The sequence below is a fragment of the Lonchura striata genome, chromosome 5, assembly GCF_046129695.1.
Source record: "Lonchura striata isolate bLonStr1 chromosome 5, bLonStr1.mat, whole genome shotgun sequence".
Taxonomy (NCBI): Eukaryota; Metazoa; Chordata; class Aves; order Passeriformes; family Estrildidae; genus Lonchura; species Lonchura striata.
Window position 1 is genome coordinate 67,227,902 of NC_134607.1, and position 16,115 is coordinate 67,244,016.

The window sequence follows — 16,115 nt, forward strand, 5'->3', positions numbered from 1 at the left end:
CAGGAAAAGCCTGGCACAGACTGTGCCTAGGATAGCTTGCATAGTAGTCAGGTATTTTTGTAACTCTTCTGGGCTTTTTAAGTGTCACTGGAGTACAGAGCAGTAGCCTTGTTTGTAGAGTTCATGAAATGCTTTATGTGCCAGACTTACTGGTGGTTGGCACAGTGTGCAGTAAATGAGTGGCTCACCTTGGACTAAGGAAAAACCTGTTTGTGTGTGGCAGGCTGATGCCAGCTGCTCCTCAAAGTTGCTCAGTCACAAAAGGCTCATGAGTTGGGATAAAGGCAGGGAGAGATTCTTCACCAATGACTGTCATAGGCAAAGCAGACCTGAGTTGAGGAAATCTGTTTACTTTATTACCTATCAAATCAGAGTAGGACAATAATAAAATAAAAACTGGGTCTAACTCCCCAACCCTCCCTTCTTCCTGGGCTTACCTTTGCTCCCAGTTTTCTCTACCTCCTCCCCCTGAGCAGTGCCAGGAGGATGGGGAATGAGGGCTGTGGTCAGTTCATTCCACATTTCTGTGACTCGTTCCTGCTTGGGGGTTTGACTCCTTAAACTCTTCCCTTTTTCCAGTGGGGGGCCCCTCCCACAGGCTGAAGTTCTCAGTGAACTTCTTCAGTGTGGGTCCTTCCCATGGACTGAAGCTCTTCATGAGCTGCTCCAGCACTGTTCCCTCCATCAGGGTCAGCTCTTCAGGCACAGGTGCTCCAGCATGGGTCCCCCATGGGGTCACAGGTCCTGCCACCAAACCTGCTCCAGTATGGCATGGGACATGGCCAGTGGCAAGTCCATGTTGGAGCTGGTTGACTCTGTCTCTGTTGGATGTGGAGGAGGCTTCCAGCAGCTTCTCAGAGAAACCACCCTTGGAGCCCCTTGCTACTAAAACCAGGCCACACAAACCTAATTCACTTTGTGTTCTGCGTGCTAGCCTGATTTCACAGCCAGCAACCTGTGCATAGTCCACACCAGAAGCAGGGAGAGATGAAATGTAGTTAAACTTCTGCAAGCCTTTTGCAAGATCAACAGTTGGAGAGTAGGAATGGGGCATGCATGAATGCATAATTGAGGGAAAACTCAGTGCTGCATTGTTTGAAAGCCGCTGCAAGTCAGCATGGACTGTCTGCAGGATGTGCTCTTGTGGGTTATTGTTCAAGAAAGATGGATTTGAGAAATGAAATGAGTAGAGGACATTCTGGGGACCTTGATGGATTATTGTGGAGTTCAACAACAGGTGTGGGATTACTGTGACTCTGGTTGAAATGTATTTTGTGTATAGCAGTGACCAAAAGAGATTTCCTGTGATGAATATACTGTTTGTAAGGGCTGGGATAGGTGTTCTGCTCTCCTTTCTCTTGCCTCGTTAGTTTAGGGCTGGTGTTCTCCTCCCCCTCTTCTAACCTCCTGCCACCATGTCCCAAAGTGTTACAAAGGTTATGATTTCAGTGGTTGAATGCTCCCTTATGTGTCTTTATTTATTGTGTCATAAAATATAATTTGGCTTTTTATTTTTTCCTTTCCCCTTAGGGACGTGAGGGTGCTCAGATTGAACCGTGGGAAGATGCTGACTACCATCTTTACAAAGTCACAGATAGATTTGGGTTTCTACAGTAAGTAGCAAGCTTGTAAAGAAAATAAGATTAAAATTTTGCTACTATGAATATTCAGGCTCTTTTTTGTATTACTTATTGATGAAAGTATTATTATGCCTTTAATAGATATTTTGGAAACTGCTGTGTAAGGGTTACTGCTGGCTAATCTTTCACTGTGCTTTTCAATTCCATTTCTATCTAGGTTTTTCTTTCTGTAATTTGATTTTTGCATAGGGAGTGAAGTATTTAAAAATGTTTTATTGGGGAATGAAAACTGATAGTCTACAAAAAACATATTCCAAGCTGAATTGGAGATAAATTTTGGTTGTGAATAACTTAGTTGGATGTAAACAAACTTGAAGTTCTTGAAAGGATTTATAAAAATTTTGTTAAAACGTTTCATTTTAAAAAGATCCCATCACACTGAGGTTACTAAATGGTTGTATATGAGCAAAAGTGTTTCTCAGTCCATATAAGATTGCTATCTTTTGGCTTCATATATTTTCAACCTTACTGAAATCTCTGCTGATTTAGGACCTAATGTTGAATCAACTTTAAGTCAGAAAATGCCAGAGTCCAGATGCAGTTCCCCTACAGGTGCCTCCTTTGTAACATAATCTGTTCCTTTTTGGCAAACAGAAGATTAGAGTATTAAATTGTATTAGGGTTTTTGTGGTTGGCAGATGTAAATATCCAGCATGAACACAAGCTGACTTGATACTCTTGATGATATTAGGACTCTCTGAGGTTCTTGGTGTTCAGCATTTTTGTTTGAATACATGAAATGCAATTTAAATCCAGGAAAACCAGTGATAAGTGGAAAACTTTGTAATACCTATGTAATTCATAGTACTGGGAAGGGGGATGTTTATGTTCTGTTTTTTGGGGGACTTTTTTCCTTTTCCATCCTTTTTGCAATATTATTGTTTTTACAAGCTGTCAGTTAAAAGTCATCTTTACCTGCAGACTGCTTGTGCTTTGTTGGGGTGAGTTAATGTAATGTGTGACATTCAAAGAAATCTGTTTCACACAAAAAGGTCCTTGTGTTGGTAAAGCCCAGCTGCAGCACCACATGCCTGGAGAAAGGATGTCAGAGTTATTTTATTTCTGGGGCAGAGGTAATGGAAGCCACTGCAGGCTTCACCTCTGCCTTTGGTATCCTTGTGAACTGAACTTTTCCTGTTACTTGTGTTGTGGTACTTGCATTTTTATGTGTTAGGTGTAAAAGATTGTTCAAGTCCTCTCCACTTGCTGCTGCTGTTCAGTCTTTACCCCAGATGTTCTCTTGCCCAGGAACATCTCTACTCACCAATACAGAATTAATTCTCTATATAGTCAGCTTCAAGGGATGAAAGCTGAAAGATTTAAATTACATAAAGACTGCACAGGTTAATAGTGTATGCAGATAATCTTGTCACTAATTGTGCCTATTTGTAGCTTATCCATGTCTTGTTACAGGGCAGATTTCACCTAGGAGTGCTCTCAAGGCTGCTTTATGATTGTTTTAAGACAAATTCAATGTCTAGCAAATTATGTTTTTATTTTCCTGAGAAGCAAAATCTCTCCTAATAGAATAAAGAAGCATAAGAATATAAGAAGCATAGGAATATAATTAGGATAAACATATCAATGTCCTTTCCCTGAAATGACAATTTATATTGCACTATAGATTTTAACTGTTATCTGGGTCATGTGTGCTGTCATACTGGGCCTGCTGTGTCTGAAAGAAACTCCTGTTCTATGAGATTTTGAAATGCAGCAGGATGTACCAAAAGCCTCAGAAGTTTGTCATCCCTGAGAGCCATAATTCCCTACAATGTCTTAGGTATAAATTAGCAGACAGGCTGATGCACACTGAAAACAAAATCTGCAGGTAGTACCAAGCTTAAAGTGTCCTCGTTAAGATCTACAGGGGTTTGTAATCTTGTTTATATTGACATATTAAAACACTAAGAGAGGTGGCTTTTGTATCAGAAGAGTGCTGGGTGTGAGGAACCTGATACAAAATTAGGGCTTGTTTTCTCAAGTACAATAGGCTTTGATTACTATCAGTAGTTTTCTATTTTTCCTTGTCTGTGTCCTGTTTGAAGCTTTCCTTGGCTCTGTGAAGGGTCATTCAAAGTTCAGCTGATTGCTGATAGGACAGGAAAGATAATTTTGAGAGAGTGAAGCATTCAGGCTGCAAGTGTAACTTGCCACTGGATAGAATATGAGCTAATGTAAAGGCTGGAGACATTTCAAAAGTAGTTTTGGTCTAGATCTGCAATTCTTCTGGTGTCCCAGTGTCCTTATTTGTGTGTTAAACTAGGAATTTGTAAACTTGAGGGACCTGAAGACTTCTATTGTCTTCCTGCCATAACAGTAAAAGTGGGTTCAGGTTTTCCTCAGAGAAGACTGGGAGGGAAAGTGCCTTTTTATTTACCAGTGGAGGACTTGGACTGTGATTGGATACAGATATAGCATTTCCCTTTAAGTAAAATATGTCACTTTAACCTATTTATAAGACCCTCAGTTGAGGTATCTGTTATCTTTGATCAATTCCAAGTGATGTAGTATTTACTATTTACAAGAGTTAGGTCCATCTTTACTCAATATTGTCTTAAATTTTTAGTAGCTGCTGCCCTCAGAACACAATTTAATTTGTTTGCTGCAGTACTTTACTTTGCAGTTCTGCAAGTGAATGTGAATGTTCTAGTTAACTTTGGATACTAAAAGGAAAATGGTGGACAGGTTATTAATATTGCTATTTAAAATAAAAAAATTATAGCTGAGTTAATACTTAATGAATTTAGGGAACAAGAAAGTGTGTTCAGTGAGAAGTAGCAAAGCATTATAATAATGAGACTTATTTGAAATGAATAAAGGGAAGTTTTAGAGGGAAGTTGGATGTGGGAAGAAGGTTTCCAGCAAAGCTAAGCCGTGAAATAACCTGTGGGCAGACCAAGGGGACTGTCTCTTGAGATGTTTAACAGCAGAGTGTGCAAAACAAAATGCAGCTAGGAGGAGTTTGTTCTGACTAAATTGTGGCAGTTATGATCTACTCTACTGCAAAGATAAATTGTATGGTAGAGGCGTGCAGGAACCAGGAAGAGTGAAACTCTTATTATTAGCTAAATTGTAGAAAATTTGGCCTTTACCAGCTACTGTTGTTGCAAGGCTATAAGGAAGTAGTGGGTTGTGGTTTATTTAAGCCATGTGGTGCTGCAGGCAAGCCAGACTCAACTTGGAGAATTGTTTTCATAATTTACTGCCAGATAACATGACATTCTGACTGCTGACTTGGATGCTGGGCAGGAACACTCCAAACCATTACACTCTAACAGTCACCTAGAGGAAACACCTGTCTCCCCTCTGCCTCCAGGACAAGCTTCCCTTCCTTTTTGTCCTGGGTTAGCCTTGGATCACCCCAGTTCCTTTGGTGAGGTGTCAGGCAGTGCAGGAGCTCCTGCGCATGATGACTTCTTTCTGCTGCTCCTGGTTTCTTACTTATTGTCTCCTTCTGTTCCTTGTGTCTTGCATGTCTTCCCCAACCCTGACACAGTGTTCCTCCCACTCCAGCCATGTTCACAATGTCCCCTTTCACGTGTCTCTTCTGTCTCTCCAATTAGTATTGTTCCTCTTAATTAATACAGACTTGTTTCTGCCAAGTGCTGTTGATATTCCTCAGTGTCACCTGATATACATGGTATACATGGAATAGTATATTGAATTAGTAAATTAATTAAATAAATATTCATATAACATGGAATAGCCTATTAAAAAAATACCTTCACTTTTGTGATTTTTCTTTCAGAGAATCCTATGTCAGGGAGCTTGTCTTAGTCAGGACCATGAGTATTGACAGAGCAGACCAGTATATTTTATACAAGCCCAATGTGGTTACCAACTAAAATTACTAAAAATTTATATATAAAAAAAAGCAGCAAATCCCTTCCCAGAAAAACCTCAGGCATGGTCTTTATTCGATGCAATTTGTTTTCCAGTAAAAATCCTGCTGCTGATTTCACATGGCAGTGCAGGAGTGCTGAGCAGTCAGGCTGATGTGAAAAGTACCATTCAATTTTAAAATGAACATTTTTTTCCTCTGAAGTCTAGCACCAGTGTCTGTATATACAGTCTGCCAGTGTTTTGATAAGATTGGATATTCTTTTCTAGAAAGTGCAGGAGATGGAGGCTTCGAGCTGTGCCTGCAGCTGATGGAGGCCCAGCAGCCCATCTCTGGGGACCCCCATAGGGCTCAGAGAAGGCTTAGCCTATAATGGATGACTTCTGCAATCAAGTATTTTAGGAATGGGAGAAATGCCTAAGATCTCTTCACAGATAGTCATAACAAAAACTGTTTAAGCTGATTTTGGAAATGAAAAAAGGCAGAACGTGTTTGGTATTCATAAATAATCAGGGGTTTGTGTGCTCAGTTTTTCATTTTTCCTTTTTTTCCCCCTCTTGTTTGATATGATGTATCTTCTTGGTCAGCATTGTATGAATGTTGACCCTGCACCTCAAAAAAAAGCAGTTCTTGTCTGTCTTATCTTGGAACCTGGCTAAATTTTTAAATAAATGTCCTCAGTATATTCAGTGTGGACTGTTCTTTCACCAGCCCTTTTCTTTACCTTGTAGATAACTTCTATTTGCATTTTTTCTATCAGGAGTCATTGATAAGGGAAAAACTTCAGGGAAAATAAGCCTAAAGGAATTTCTGAGTGTCTTGAAGCTCATAGCAGGCATTCCAGTAATGCCTCAGGATCTGGGATTTTCCCCTTCCACCTCCTGGAATTATTTAGTTGATTTGGTGCTGCTTTGGAATGGTTAAAAAAAGCTAAATAAATACCTTGTTCCTTGGGTGGTAACAAGTCCCCTACTACAACTAGGAATCTTTTAAAAGGTATTTTATTTAATTAAATGGACAGTTTATGTAATGTCTGTATTGATTTGACTATTTAGAAGTGATAATTTTATGAGTTATTTTTTATAGCTAAAAAAGAATTAAAGGTCTTACTACAGTAAAAGAAAACAAGAAATTCAAATGACTGTTTTTTTAAAGTAAATAAGAATTCAAGCTTTAACTGACTGTTGTTGAAGCACATACTTAAAGATGTGTTTGTCATTAATATATCCTTGTCTTTATTTTTTATTAAAGTCCCCAGTTAACTACAAGGACAAAATAACTTGATTCTCTCCCTGCCCCACATAATATTAAAGCTGAATGGTCACAAGGGCATTGGCTGATTGAAGTTTGCAAAACAGCCCAAACTTTGTCCATGATCCTGAAGTAGGGGAGAAGCTGAGAACAGCATTTTGCAACTGTAAAGGTCAGCAGCAGTTTAAAGAGCTGATCCACTTTGGGCCCTTTCAACACAGGCCAAAAGTCAGAGCAGGATAAGCCAAATGGCCTCAGTGTCTCCGTAGAATGGCACAGAAAGCTAAAGTGTGAGCAAGTCTGAGCAGCATCACCAACATACCCCTGGTCAATGTACTCCAGGTCCTGAGGGGCTTTGTACTGAAATCTGTAAAGCATTGAACGACATCCCCCTGAAGAAGAAACATCAGCCACGTTAATTTGTTTGGTACCTGTTGGAACTACAGATTTCAGTCTTTCCATCATTTGGGGACCAAGCAAAAATATTAAAAAAAAATAAAATGTGCTACACTTTTCCTTTTTAGCTGTAAATTAGGATTTATGTTATCTGGTCTTCTAAAGCATCCTTGTGTGTGTATATTCTTGATGATTCTTTTATATTTCTTTGTTGGTATATCACCCAGCTGAGAAAGAGGTGTTTTGTTTTTTCTTATAAGAAAACTGGTCAAGACCACAGTTTTCCTTTTCTTAAAAAAAAATAGGTTTTTGGAATTTGGGGCAGGTACAGCTCAAGTCCAAATTTTACTATTCCTTATTGGGAAATATAGATTCTGATCTAAATACTCTGACTAATATATTGTGGAAAGTGTTTTAACTGTTCAGACATTAATAGTTAAGAAGTAGAAATAACAGAAGAAACTGCAATTTATTTAGTGCAACTTTCCAAAAACTTTTTTCTTTCCATTGTTCCCTGATGAGTGCCAGCAACAGAATTGTTCTGGTAACTTTTGGTGAGGAGCTGTGAAAATCATAGCAGACATGACATGATTAAAAAAATTTAAAAGTACTATTATTTCTTCAGCCTGCACCATATCAGTTCTTTTCAGACCGTGTTATTATCAAGATATGTGTTAACTTATATTAGTACTTGTTATATTATGGCAATAACCTGTATTGTCACAATTTGTGGCCTGATTTGGGTGATGCATTTTACACATGCTTTTCCTTTTACTACCTGCTCAGTAAATGGAAACTGGGATATATATTTAGTGTGGCAGATGCTGTTATGATGATAAATATTCCAGGATCAGCATAGTGAGACTGGGCAGATTGGAGGTTTATTTTGCAAGGTTGTTCAAGTGGGCTTTTACCCCCTGAGGACTAAGGAGTGGTACAATAGAAGTACTAGTGGTAGAAAATACAGATATGTTCTGCCCCTCACCCCATTCATGAGAGTCTCTCTCCAAAATTTGGGTTAGATTCCTGTGTTACTCTTACAGTAGCTCTGTGCTGATTCTGATGGAATTAAACTAATTCACAGCAGCTGATAATATGACTCATACCCTTAGTCTTTATCCCATGAGCCTGTTAAAGCAGAGAACATGCTTTGAGAATAGTTTGCTAATGATGGAGATTATCACATTGCCAGAGGCACTTTTCAAATAGCAGAATTCATTCTTTCTTTTCCTGACATGAGACCTACCTGCTCTTCTCCATCGAACTTCACTCTTTAGAAAACATAGTGCATTTTTATTAGCTCCAATGCATTTCTACAGGGTGCTCCAAAAATGAGTTTGGGAAGCAAAGAAACTGAGAGCTCAGTTGAGCAGTGAGATACTCCATTAAATGTCTGCAAATTAAACTATTATTTTTTTTTTCCTCCAGTATTATTATTTTACCTTGAACTTTTTGATAGGGAGAAATATGATGAGCAACCAGTTATCCCCTCTTGGATTCTATTTCGTGGTAATTTGTATGTAGCCATGCTGGAAAATAGTCCTTGTCTCTGAAGTATTCCTTAGTGTTTTCTCCTGTGTGCTCTTGAACCACATGTCCAAGAGCAGTAACTCTTGCACAGCTCTCCGTGCTGACTTGGGTGGGTACATAAGTGAATTATCTCCAGATAAGGGCTGCAAGGACAGGTCTCTGAGGGTTCTTGGCAGCAAAATAAGTTATGCTGAGATTTTGGTAACAGCAGTTATTAAAAAAACTAGGGATTTTATATAATTTTAATTTCAAAGTTTAGTAGGAGAGTTATAGAATCGGGAAGAGATAAGCAGTAAACCCAGCACCATCACTGTAACCCCATAACCACTAAACCACATCACCCAGTGTTAGATCCAGAAGCCTCTTAAACACCTCCAGGGATGGTGATTCCACCCACCTCCCTAGGTGGAGGGAGTTGTTACAATGCCTGACCACCCTAAAAGTGAAAAAATTTTTTCTAATATCTAATCTAATCTCCTCTGCCTCAGTTTAAAGCCATTTCCTTTTAAGGCCATGAAATCTGCACATCAGAGTTCAAGGAAAGAGCTCCAAGGCTACAAGAAGCGTTGCAAAGTTACTGTTCCTAGTCAAACAGAACCACTATTCTTAATTTTCTAGGCACAGTAAATATTGCCAAACATGTTAAGTGATGTGGTCATGTGCTAAAATAGCAATGAAGCATTTATTATTAACAGTGCACTTATAAATGTCAGCTTACTGCATTTTATTTATGCTGGTCACTCAGTAGGGACTTGCTGTCATTTTCTTCTCCTCAGCTTTGTGAGACAGGGTCAGACCCTCTTGTCAGGAGAGTGGCTAAAGTCTTCCCTCCTTTGGGAAGAAGTGCCAAGTTCAGCCTCTTTCAGCTGCCAAAGGCAAATCTTTATTTTAATAAAAGTTCAGATCTCTCTTACTAGACAAAAGTTGTGTTTCTCTTCTTTTTCTCCTCAGTATACAAATATGCCTCATTTTGTCTGTCTAGAATTTTTATGAGGCATTATTAAGATCTACCATGGGAACTCTGCTGAATTCTCTTATCTCCATTGGAATCTTGTATTATGTGGCATGGATTCTGCCTTCTAATATGTGATACACTTGCCTTGACTTATTTTGCTGCAGAATATTCATTGCTAATCATATTGAGGAACTACTGTTAAAAAAAAAAAAAAACCCAACCACAGATTTCAGCTCTATTTAACATTCTTTCCTTTTGCCCTAATATACCTTGAGGATATTATCTTTATTTTTTGGATAGAAGTGGTAGTTTTCTTGGGTTAGTTATTGAGATTTGAAATGCTTTTTTTAGGTCCATCTTCCTAGCATTAGACAAATCCTGTCCTTTTTATTTTCCTCTTTGCCTGTTTCCATGGGGAACTACTTTTACAATAGTATTTTAATTGCATTTCTGTATGACATAACCTGTTTTGAAAACACAGCAAACACGTGATTTATCAGTTATAGAATTCCTGATAAATTGAAATGAATCCTTGCTTACTATGCAGCTGTGAAGTGGTGAGGCTGGTTCAGAGACCAGGGTAAATAGGTAATTTTATTTAATCATCCTTGATAGTGGAAGAGTACATTGGGCCTGCTGTAAAATTTGCTTAGTCCTGTCCATTGTGACTGAGTTTACAGCTCTGCTTCCATGAGGGAAGTGAACACTGTGCTGTGAATTTGTCTGCACTCTTGGTGGTGGTTGTGTCGTGAGTCTTCTCTTTGTGTGCATGCATTTGAAGCTGTGTCCAAAAGCATGAGCTGTCCATGGCAGTTTGCAGTATTTGCTTCCTTAAAGTGAGGTCTTATTTTTGCAAGAGCGTGTGGTCAGAAGTGTTGCTTTAGAAGGTGTTTTGGTTACTACAAGGAAGTCTTCAGTGCCTTTGTTGTTCACTTCTTCTCACACTTGCTCTTTTAACAAGTATTCTTTGTCAGCCTTATGGGGAAAGTGCTTGTTTATTCAAAGCTGTTTCATGAAAATTGTCTAAACCAGATGCAGCAAAGGGTGGTCACCTGTGAGCTTTGCAGTTGTATATATTTGCACTTGTGTATTTAGTGGTAGGACTTCACTAGAAGGAGGAAGTGCCTAGAAATTACGTGACTAGAAGTTACCAATGAATTTTTCTGTGACTTGGACTGTGCATTTAATTTCTTTTGCAACAGTATTTTGTTGTCTTTCCTTTCCCCTTGTGTAATTGTGGTTATCTAGTGTGTGGTTCTTTAGCTTTCCTTTCATGCATGGTCTTCCTGTGGTAGGAAGAAATGTTCTGTTGTTATTTGCTGTAATTTAGAATGGTATGGTCGTCTTCTCTTTTTCCTAAATCTGTGTCACAGTGTTGCCCCTTTCTTTGGCTTAGCTTTATTTTAAGTTTATTCTTGGGACTAGAGTTGAAATTTGAATCTTAAATCCATTCTCTCAGCTGAGTTACTCCAGGCTGTCACTTCAGCAATTCTCTGCAGATATAGAAGGAAATGAGGTGAACGCAATCCTGTAGATTTGATGGCAAACACAAAAAAAAGCTGCAGGAAAATTCTGCCAACTAAGGACAAATAACGTGTTTTTTTGTTAACAGCTGCTGCTGCTTGATTTGAGTAGATCATCCAGTGTGTACTAGGATTTCATAAAGTACTTCCTTTTATGAAAAGAGCTATTAGGTAGCAGAACTGAGAAAAAAATGATTGACTATGTTAATGTGATTTAATTTATACAACATTCATAAAGCAATATGCAATGGTTTTGAGTTACTGCTTAAGCTGTAAAACAGAAGTATATATTTATTTCATTTATTTTCTATGGAATTTAGCATTTCTAGAAGATGAAAGTAACTGAATGTAGGGAATGGCCAGAGTGTGTTTCACTGGCACAGGTTTAAAGGATGCTAAAAGGGGGGGACAGCTTTTAGAAGTTCAAAGATGCTGCTACTCTTGACCCAATGAAGGACCCACCAAAATGGGATTTGAGACCACTGAAGTTTATTTCCTCAAAGAAACAAGTGTAGGTACATAATGCTTTGAACTTCAGCATCGAACAAGTATATATTGCTGGAACAATACCATCTTAGGTAATTTATGTTCAAATATGCTTTGCATAGTGCATGAATTTTAATGCAGGTGAAGCTGCCAACATGCAAACCATGAATCGCTGTTAATTTATGGTGTAAGTAATCTGCACGGGAAGGAACCTTTGAGCAGTACTACAAAACAGGAGATAATGTGTTTAAGGAGAAAATCCTAGGTGTTTTAGACATCTATCAAATGCAAATTAGAAACAAGGCATTCTCTTTCATTTGCCTTTTAGACTCTTGGGAATTTTAAGGTAGTTTAGGCTAATTTTTATCTTTCTATAAAAACTTGGTTCTGAGAAGACATTTTTAACCTCACTGTTCATTTATATGCAATTAAAGTGACATTAAAAATCACTAGAAATGCTGATGTGCTCAGTTCAGCAGATTATAAATTTTCTTAAAGGTGTTCTGATTCCATGCTGGGGAAGCTTTCAAGTTTTCATATAGAACACACCTTTCCACTAAAAACAAAGGACAGCACATTTTTTCAGCATTTGGCAGTGAAAACACAGTTCTATATTTTTTGCTATGAATTTAATGATAATTTTTCATATTGGCAATAAAAACGGCAAAGTCAACTTCTTTCAAGCAGCCAAGTACTTTACTAAAAAGTCACCATTTTGAGATTTAGTTGAATTTTATAAAACTTGAATTTTATTTTGTCTCCTCTCTTACAGTTCACATTGCTTGAGACTTTCTGGCAGGAGCTACATGTTCATGGCACTGGGCTGTGCAAATTGGCAGCAACATCCACAGAAACCACAAATAATTGCAAATAAAAATCACAAAAGTGATTTTTAGTCACAAAATCACATGTGGTCCAACCTTTTGCCAGCATTAAATTCTTTCTTGCAGCATGTTTCCTGATAATTATATTGTGGAATGTCACACTGGCTTATCCCATATGTTAAGTAATTGCTTTGGCTTGCTTATGAATTTTAACAAAACTTCTGAAAGCTGTTTCTTAATCTGCTGTAGTCACTACCCCCATACTGTGCAGAGGTTGTTCAGTGAAAATTCCAAGTGAATGATTACAGTAGCAGAGCTCCAATTATTTTAAGAGGCAGACTCAATCAAAATTACGAGTTTGTAAGTACATTGTGATATAGAAAGAAGGAAGTGAGCCATAGAACTTTATCTGTGAAAAACAAAAGCTTTCTTACCTTCTCCTTAATATTTTCAGAAATCTTTTCCGTGTGTTATTGATTTTGAAAATAACACTTTTGCTTTCATTTAGTTTGAAAAGATGGAAGATTAAAGTAGTATTCATAGTCAGGATTCCTCTGCAAACTACCTTGAAGGTGTGATGCTGTTGCAAAGCACTGCTGTACATATCCATAATACCCCATATTGCCCTGACAGCTTTATGTGCCATGCATCAGACATTGTGGGGGAGGCAGAGCTAATAGAACACCTTGTTAGTGTGTTTATTGCTGTAGAATTGGTTTCCCAGTGTGAATATACTCATTTTTTTGTGTCTAGTAAAGCCATAGACTCCTACAACTCACTCCTGACAAATCACACAATTTAAAGCTGTACCTATTTGGGAAGATTTACTTTTTCCTAATATGTCTGGATACTGTAATGGTGCAAGCTGTTACTTCAGCAATCTGAGTTTCATATTGTGGAGCAAGAAAACTCCATTTATACTAAAGCTCTTCATGTTCAGACACATGTCAAGTGAATCCTTCCCTTTTCATACCTTTATCTTTGCATGATCACTTACAAATTCATTTGACATCACTTTTGGTTTGGAGTTTTATACCTTACTGATGTTTTTGTCCATGTTTCCTCACAAACTTATTGATCATAAAGGTTTCAAAATTATACAAATGACTGTTTTTAAAAATTTTTAAAAATACTTCCTTCAAAGTAAGTCTCCTGGCTAATAGCAAGTATGTTTTCCTCGTGGATTTAAACATTTAAAAGTGCATCACAAATACAAGCTGAATGCACAGCATTTGTTTTTTCATGATTAACTCAATGAGACTATGAAGATCAGTGTTCTGCTAGAAACTTCTCCCAGATTATATTGAAAATGTGACACCAGATTTTGATTTTTCATTTAAAATGAAACTCTGTGCAGTGGTACAGGGTGATGCTATTGCACTTAGAGGACAGCATGAGAAAATAATTGATTAGTAGTTTGAGAAAATCTTTTGCATAGGTACTGCTTTGCAGGCTTTGTGAGGATTAAACCTTTTTAATGTATTACACTGGGTTCAGTAATATAGAAATATTGAATGTAATTGACTTTTTAATTAAATGACTTGTGTGTATCACAGTTATTCCCACAAATATTTCATTATAACAAGCCCCAAAGTTCTTCACGGTGCCCTGGCCAGTTCTGAAATAGAAATTGAGAAATACAAATATAACATACTAAAAGATTTTGAACATTACTGTTCTTCAGGCACTTAAACTTTGTAGTATTTCTGGTCTTACTGTGGTCAATTTTTGCCACTTTTTTTTTTCCCCAATGAAAATTTTGTTGTCAGACCTTGTCCAGTTTGTAACTGTAAAGAAATTAATTGATCCTCTGGAATTTGAAGTTCTGGGGTGACTGGTGTACCAAGGTTGATTATTGCACTAAATATCTTCCATCCTCAACTGAATCTGCAAAGGACAGAGAAGGCTTTACATTTCTTAAACTTAAGCCAAACCAGAAACAGGAAAATGCTGTGATTTGAGTCAGCAGGGAGTATACTTGGGATTCAAATAGAAATGTAGGAAAAGAATAAATCTGTCGAGTGTCTAATATAAGAAAGTCCTTCCTTGATGTATTTGTTCAATACAAACACAAAGTGCTATTTAAAGATTACTGATTTAAGCAGCAATAGTGGGTAGGGGACTATAAGCTTGTTAAGTCTTAGACTTTTCAATTTATTTCAACTAACACTGTTACACAAGGAGGTTAATTACAACACATGCTGTAATGGTCAAAACCATAAATCTGCATATTTAATGTTCTGAAGTGACAGATCATTATGCATTTGACATAATTTTTAAAAAAGTTTTCTTGAAACATGCATGAAAACCTGTGTTAGCCACTATGGTGGATTTAAAGATGTAAGATCCATTCATCTCTTAAAACATTAAAAAAAAAAAAGGCACTTTGAATCAGGTCTAATGAATGAAATCTTGTCTTTTGATCTTGGAGACCTCACTAGAAGGTGGAAGTAGTCCAGACTGAAAGATGGGAGGATAGCTTTGGGCAGGTGCTGTGGATCACCACCATTTCTACCAATGGGTAGAAATCCTAAGTTGCAGTCAGACCTTGGAATCCACTATTTACTTTCTTCCAGTGAGATGTCTTGGAGGAACCTTGTAGCAGGGTGACTGTCAGACTGTAGTTGGGATTTGCTCTTGCAGTGGTTTGCAGCTCCCAGCTTGGAGACAAGATCTTCAGCCCTTTCTCCTAGTGCTGTGACTGCAGAGCTCCTTGGCAGTGACAGGCTGTTGGGATCCCATGTGGCAGCTGGGAGCTCTTATCTTCATGGCAAGGCACAGACCAGGTGTGTCATTGCTAATTCCTGGATTGTGAGAACCCCGAGCTTGGTCTGGGGTCTCGTGTGGTGGCGAAGTCTCTCCTCCAAGCCATGCTTCCAAAGAAAAACTCCACAGTCTTTTGATGTTCGGTCTCAAGGCAGTTTATTGCTAGTTATCTAACAGATTATGTTCTTGGGCTGTGGCTGTTTGATCAGCGGCCCAGGCAGAGGCACACACACACCCTGACATCCTCTCTATCTGCTGTCTTCTTCTCTCTCCCCGCCCAGGGCTGCTGCTATCTTTTATAAGATATATTACGTATAACATGTTTACAGTTATTCCCCAATACCTATATTACCAAGTGCTTTTCTACTCTAAACCAATCTGTGAATGCCAGCATCATTAAGAACATGGAGGCAAGGAAGAAGGAGGAAGAACAGGATCAGCCCACTTTCCTCCATCTTAGAACTTCTGACCCCCATGTACAAAATAACAACCCCTCTGTACAGGTACTAAAACCCCCCTGTACAATACTAAAAAAATTTCACCTCTACTTTGTAACTACTTTTACTATGCTATCTAACCCTTTGTGACTGCTTGTTCTACCTTCAAAGTTGGTAACTCATTCCATGGCTCAAACTCAAAATCACAGCTGTTTCCAGCTGCCTGCCAGGGTCTAAAATGCTTCTGACCAAGGCCTGGAACCTCTAAAAATGTCTGAGAGACATTTTGAGTTCCCACACTGGATCATCCAACAGCTGACTTTACCTACTCAGATTTTATTTAGTGGGGACAGCAGAGTGTTAAGATCCTGTTTCTGCTGATACCTTATTTTCATGACTTCATTTAAAAGCATCCCTGTGGCTCCTCTTTTGGATATCTAGGATTGTATGGTTCCAAGCTAATTAT

At 38.2% G+C, this 16,115-nt stretch overlaps 1 protein-coding gene across 5 annotated transcripts in view; it reads left to right on the forward strand.

Moving 5' to 3' along the window:
• USP6NL (USP6 N-terminal like) overlaps window positions 1-16,115 on the forward strand; it is a 111,243-nt gene that overhangs the window by 51,521 nt on the left and 43,607 nt on the right. For all 5 annotated transcript variants that reach the window (XM_021530972.3, XM_021530975.3, XM_021530974.3 and 2 more), the window contains one exon: window positions 1,531-1,613. In XM_021530972.3, coding sequence (XP_021386647.2) covers window positions 1,531-1,613 — 83 coding nt within the window. The remainder of the gene's footprint in view (window positions 1-1,530; window positions 1,614-16,115) is intronic.